This window comes from Stegastes partitus, unplaced genomic scaffold (assembly GCF_000690725.1).
Source record: "Stegastes partitus isolate 25-593 unplaced genomic scaffold, Stegastes_partitus-1.0.2 Scaffold148, whole genome shotgun sequence".
Lineage (NCBI taxonomy): Eukaryota > Metazoa > Chordata > Actinopteri > Pomacentridae > Stegastes > Stegastes partitus.
This window is the reverse complement of record NW_007577879.1, coordinates 155,160-161,414: the sequence shown is the minus strand read 5'-3', so window position 1 is coordinate 161,414 and position 6,255 is coordinate 155,160. Positions and strand designations below refer to the sequence as shown.

General features: G+C 41.1%; 1 protein-coding gene across 1 annotated transcript in view; it reads right to left on the bottom strand.

Annotated features, from left to right (window-relative positions):
• Nucleotides 1–463, bottom strand: part of brinp1 (bone morphogenetic protein/retinoic acid inducible neural-specific 1) — an 88,386-nt gene extending 87,923 nt beyond the window's left edge. The window contains exon 1 of the mRNA XM_008279209.1: nucleotides 246–463. Within this exon, the coding sequence (XP_008277431.1) occupies nucleotides 246–463 (218 nt within the window). The remainder of the gene's footprint in view (nucleotides 1–245) is intronic.
• Between the last annotated feature and the right edge of the window lie 5,792 nt (nucleotides 464–6,255).

Genomic DNA, 6,255 nt, shown 5'->3' with positions numbered 1-6,255 from the left:
CTCCAGAGTAACAGCAATGGAAAGCAAGAGTCTTACTTCCTTCACAGAATAAAAAATAATTCATAGAAACGAGCACGACTGCATCTAAATATACATGAAAAAAAAGTGCACTTAATAGGTTAAAAATGCACACAGTTCAGCTTTTTGCAACTGAAATCTCAAAATAGCGAGACCATTAAAAGAGACCTTCTCCTAAAAAAAAAAGGCACGAGTGGCATCAGTACACAGGCTGAAAGTGAACTCACCTATAAATTTTATATCTGGTCGTAAATCCTTGGCGGAATCTTTCCACAAAGGACAGATAACTCCGAGAGTGGTGGAAAGGTCCACGGTCAGAGATGAGCCAGTCATATTGCTTGGTGACATGTTGTTCAGTGGCCAACGGGTCCTGGCGGGAAGACTGAACTGTTATATGGTCCCATATAAACAGGAAGCAGATGACCTCAATAAACCTCCAGTTCATGCTTTTTTTTAAGCCGCTCTCTGTTCATTCTCGCTCCATTATGTGGAGACCTGATGGGAGAGAAAAAAAAAGGAGAGAGGGAAGGAGAGAAGGGAGACGCACAAAAAGAGAGAGTTGTTACATGACAAATTCTATTTTAGCAGTACAAGAAGATGTCATGGAGTTAGGTTAATTGTCTTGTACTGAACAAATAAGATAGTGCCCTTGTCATTGTCACTTTACTGTGACATGATGCGTATTTATTTTCTGCTCTTTCTCAGATTTGTTCACCAACCATGCCTCCCTGGAGTTTGTTAGAAAGCCACGCAGATTGCGCCTCTCTCCATGCAAAGGATGTTATTCTTTCTTTTGCAGATGAGCAGAAAGTACATCCTCGGCAGTGTGGCTGTCTTTCTTTTTTTTCTTTTTTTTTTTTTTGTATGTAATTGGTGTCATGATAAGTTCTGACAAGGTTAGAAGACTGCTTTATGATATGTTATGACACCCAGCCAGTAATGTGGAAGAGCACCATCTCCCTTTTACCCAGTGGTGTCAATTACTGCTGGAAGAAACTTTCAACTATTGACTTCATGAATTGTTAAAAATAATGTGGTGCAAAATGCTTCTTTTTTTTTTTTTTTTCATCAAACACAAAATAAGACCTCACATTGGGCCCGTTTAATGTGTTAGAGATGGTTAATAAAATATTATTATTGCCCTTAACAATAGAAAATGGCACTATAGTACCAAATGTGACCCCGCGTTTAATAAATATTTCAGAGACAATGTGTTTAGTTTTTAAAAAAAAATGGGCACATGAATTAGCACAGTCTGTAGGAGCAGTTTATCTAACAACAGATATAAACAAGGTCAGATTTATGCTTTTCATTAAAAAAAAAAACATGATTGTACAAAATACAAACCCTAACTCATGCTGCAAATGCGACGCTGTAACTAATGTTTTAATATGCACGGGGAAAAAAAATGCAAATATTTATAATGACAACATTTCAAACAGAACATGAATCAGAATGATACACTTCCTCATTTTGTGTGCTCCTGCGAATGAAAATATCTATTTGGCAGCGAAAATATGTCTCGTAGTTACTGATAGGAAAAGATTTTCATCGGTAATTGCATTTAAGAACTTTGGCCTCTGGCCGTGGAGCAACAGTGCGCTATCAATTTTTTCCCCCTTTTCATGGTTTATTAGACAATAACACATCATAAAAGAGCAGGGAAAATTTAATGGGCCTAATCTTTTCCAGTTAAATACATGATGAACTGCTTGATTGCCAAAGTTAAAGTAATCACAGCGGCACACTGATAGGGAGGGTTTTTATTATTATTTTACTCGTTTTTTTTCTTCTTTCTTTTCCCGTCACATCCCAGTTAAAATTAGCATGTCAGTTTCCTATGACGGGTTTTAATTAATTCCATATTTTAGGATTCAAACGCTGCTTCACCTACTTGCCAAAGGACCAGGAATAATCTGGGATAATTTGAACACCAACTAACGATGATTATGCCGCCATATTCGAAGTGTAATCAGTTATTATTGTAATGAAATTCTACCCACCACCTAAGAATACTGCATTACAGCTATAATAGCAGGTCTAATTACGTTAGACTAATTTGAGTTTGGCTATCTGAATGGTGGGGGGAAAAAATCTGAAAGAGAGGAGTCAAGCTAAGCAGGGGATTGATAGTCATATGTGTGACGATGGAGTGTCACATCAAACCAGATAATTTGCCAGTTTGAATACATTCTCTGAGTTATTTGTCATTTTTTTCTTATGATTCGGCAAGAAAACCTGACTTGTGATGGGCAGCCATGTTTTCTTTCTTCCTTTTTTTCCCCCCCTCCCTTCCTCTATGTCCTTGGAAATTTCCCATTTATTATAATAATGACAAACCCTGGTCTCCCTCCTCACTATTATATACTGAACCCTAACACTAAATTAGTAATATGTGCTCTCGTTTGTTCCACCGCCACGGAAATCACCTCTGCATTTGACCCAGAGGCTTAGTCATTTCCACCACCTGAGGCCTCATTGCTGTCTGAATCTCTCCCGCGGTGAGTAGATTTACATTCATATGGCCACATGATGAGAGTAAATCCTCTGTGCTTCTTTCTATAAGCCAACTTTCTATTCACATATTAATATTTGTCTATCTTCCTCCGCCATGGAATAATATTGATCTCGCGCCAGACTTTCCGTTTGTTTGCTTTGGGAGTTTTTCATCTGAACGTTATCGCGCTTTTAAAACTTCTTCTCTCGATACAAAGGACTCTACTTGACCAAACATCAGTGAGAGGTAAAGATAAACATTGGACAAATATGAGTCACTGTGGCCGCTCATCCTTTTTCAAATCTCATGTATGTTTCTTTGCGTTTCTTCGTTTTGAAAGATGCCATCTGTGTTCATCCCCACAAAAAGAGAAGAGAAGCAAAAAGATAAGGGAGGGGAAGTTTTATTTGTAGTGAGGAAATGTGTTTCTACAAGCAGAGAAGGCTGACAAATTGATCAAAACGAATGCACTGCGTGACCCCCTTCAGAATTTAAGGGACCCCACCTTTTCTGAGTCAGTGCACACTGCTGAAAGGCTCTATCCACATGTGGCGGGGTGATGGACTTGTGGTATTTTGGGGGTTGGAGTCATGCGGTGCGGTGAACCAGCTGCACAGCCAGAAATGGGCCTGGGATTAGGAATCAGATACACTCTTATTCTTCCCTTTTAAAAGATGCAGACTCTTCAGATGGCTGCTCTTTCAGTTTAAATATGGAAGCTACAGAGAGCAGTTGGACGCATTACCGCACAAGAAGAAGAAGAAAAAAAGAAGTTTCTCTCAAGAATACACTAATGTTCAAGAAGTGCTGACTCACTGGGAGCAAATATGCAATACTGTAAATACGCCACGGAGGGTGCATGATGTTAAATTAGCTTGGGAGGAGATAACACATTTGGTTAATAATTGTTTCCCGGGTCCTGCGAGAACCGTTCAGTGTAGGAAACAGTTCAATGCCATCACAAGGAGAGCCAAATAATTTGGCGGCGAACCACAGGGACGGTTTAACAACTGGATGGGGACCATCAACCATTCAGTCCCTCCCTGCTACGGAGAGAGTGACTGCAGCAGCGAAGCCAGCTCGTAGTAATAAACGGTTGGAGGTTTAAAGATATACTCGTAGCACCTCGAAATCTCTAAATGATTTCTATGTTGATGCCATCAAAGCAAACTTGGGGTTGCGAGGGCATTTTTTTCACAAAGCCGGAAATAGCCTTAAGGTGAGGAACGACACGCTGAACACTGTCAAACATCAGGTGCAGACGTAGCGACTCGCTTTGAGGTTTTGCGAGAGACCTGCCGTGCCGAAACGCCGCTCGCAGAGAACAATGACAGTATTCTGCATTTTGTGCTGAATAAGTCAAACTTCAAGTACAAACCATTATCTGCATGTTTTGAGAACAGCTACAAGAGCCGGTATCACACCTACATGAAGGTCAGAGCGGGCCAGGGAAAAAGAAAAAGCAGCCGCTGTTACCTGAACTCCGGCAAAGTGGATCTGACAGGAGAGAGTGATATATATACGGGAGTTTATTGCGAAAATGTTAGATGGCAGAGGGCTGGAGAGCAAACAGCAAACAGGACATTTGTGCAGGACACCCTTCAAGTTGAGTTAATATTACATGTGTGGCTTTTTTTTCTATATTAAAATCACACTTTTGCACAATTTATCGTAAAGTATAGTCATCTTATGGTGCTACTTCTCAATTAACACTCATACATGCTTCCCATCCCGACATGCCAATCTCAAATTTTTATTTCACATGTTCGCTCGGTGATACATATACGTCTGTTATTAGTAGATTACCGCTATTTTCAGAGTGGATTAGTGAAACAGAGAGGGGGGAAGAGACAGAGAGTGGATCACGTTTACCCTTGAATAAGCAGGGTAAAAAGAGGAGGATGTCTGCTTCAGGAAATCACAAGACGGGACAAGGGAGGCTTGTTTTCTCCATCCTCTTTTTAAACAGCCTTATTCATGCTGCAACTCCTCCTCCATTCTGCTTCTTTCAAGGGGATTCAATCTCCATTCTGGTCCCGTCACTAGCTTTGCCAATCAATTCCTCTCTCCCCAGCGCGGGGCCCTAAGTGTCCCTCTTTATTCTATAAAGTTCATAAGAATGGGGGGGCTTGTTCTCCTTATTTGTATTCTAAATCCCAGAGAGGCGAGGGATCAGGACAGAATGAAGCCTTTTGCAGGGGAGACAGGTAGATCCCAGGGAATTAGAGCAGATACACTGTATTTTATTTTTTTTTTACACGATCTGTCCATTGCTCATACGTGACACCTGGTCAAAAATATGTAATATTTATTTTTCGACGCTATTTGTCAAAGGAGCGGCGCGAGTATAAGCAGAGGGACTTCCATCTGAACTGTTATCAGGCGAGCTGCCTGCGAGTAAATTTATTCCCAGTGATACAGGTATAACGCGCGTAGTGAAGCAAAACCTTTGACGTAAGGTTATGGATGGCTGGCAGCCTAAAAATGAATTTTTATACTCCTCTGGGTTATTTTAACATAGTTCATATTAATATGACCTCAATGGGACCAAAGAGTTATGTGCGATTCATGCAGGATTCATGCAGGGGAGTGACAGAATGAGGAGAGAGGAACACAGTTGCATCTAAATATGCCAAAGCACTGTCATCTGAATCCTGAGAATTATTATTGCACCGCTCACAGTCATGTCTGGAAAGGCGTGGTAATGGTCTGCCACTTGCAATTGCTGGGAAGCAACAGAGGAATGGGAAGGCTGGCCGTGGCTAACTTCATTTGTACTGGATTCTTCTTTCCCCCCTTCCCCACCACCACCACCACCCAATCTCTGGTGTCGTTTCTTTATAAAAAAAAAAAAAAAAGGACTGCAGTGGCACCCTGACCTTCAGAAAACATGGCTGAGCAAGCAACACAGTTTGATAATTAAATTCTCTGGTTGGTCAGCAACCAATCAGCTCAGCTCGGGAATCAATGGCTGATTTTAAAGAGCAAACTAATTCACTAATGGTCAGAGTTATTCCAATTTACCTGGCTGCTGAATTATTGTGTCCAAATCTATTCTGGGAGGGGAGGGGGGGGAGGATCAATGCGAGCCGGGGAGAGGAGAGAGGGGCAGAAGGGGGGAGTCGGTTGCATCTGTCATGTGAAGTGGTGCAAGGAGTGCGCTCTGAGGTTTATTTGATAGCTGCCCAGTTGAACAGCAGCAATGCGGGGGCGGTTTATGAGATGGTTCTTAACACAGATTGTCTCTGTCATAAAGCAAACTAATTAATAAGGTTTCAGAGTAAGCATAAGAGCAGAGACGGTGGATAGTATAAGGTCTAAGGGTTTTTTTTTCTTTTTTTTTTTTGGGGTGTGTGATTCAGATAAATTAAGCGCGCTGGCTAACCAAAGGCCAATTAAATTTAGCATGAAATAAAAACGGAATTCATTTGCTTTGCATGAGGGATCTTGCAGCAAGGGAAATAAAAACATTGTGACACTTGAATTATGTTGTTTTCCAGGCCGATTATTTTTTATTTTTTTTCCCCTCCCTTCAATCTGTTATTTTAATACATAGACCTTGCTTTTTCTATTAACGTTGTGAATAGAAGCGCTAAACTGATTATCAGCCGCATATGTCTCTCAAGCGCGGTAAGTGAAAAAGAGCATAGCAGTGCTGATTTGCCTCTGTGTTCATCTCACTCAAGGAGAAGTGTGCTGCGAGCTGATAGGAAACACAGAAGGATTTCAGCTCTTCAGCC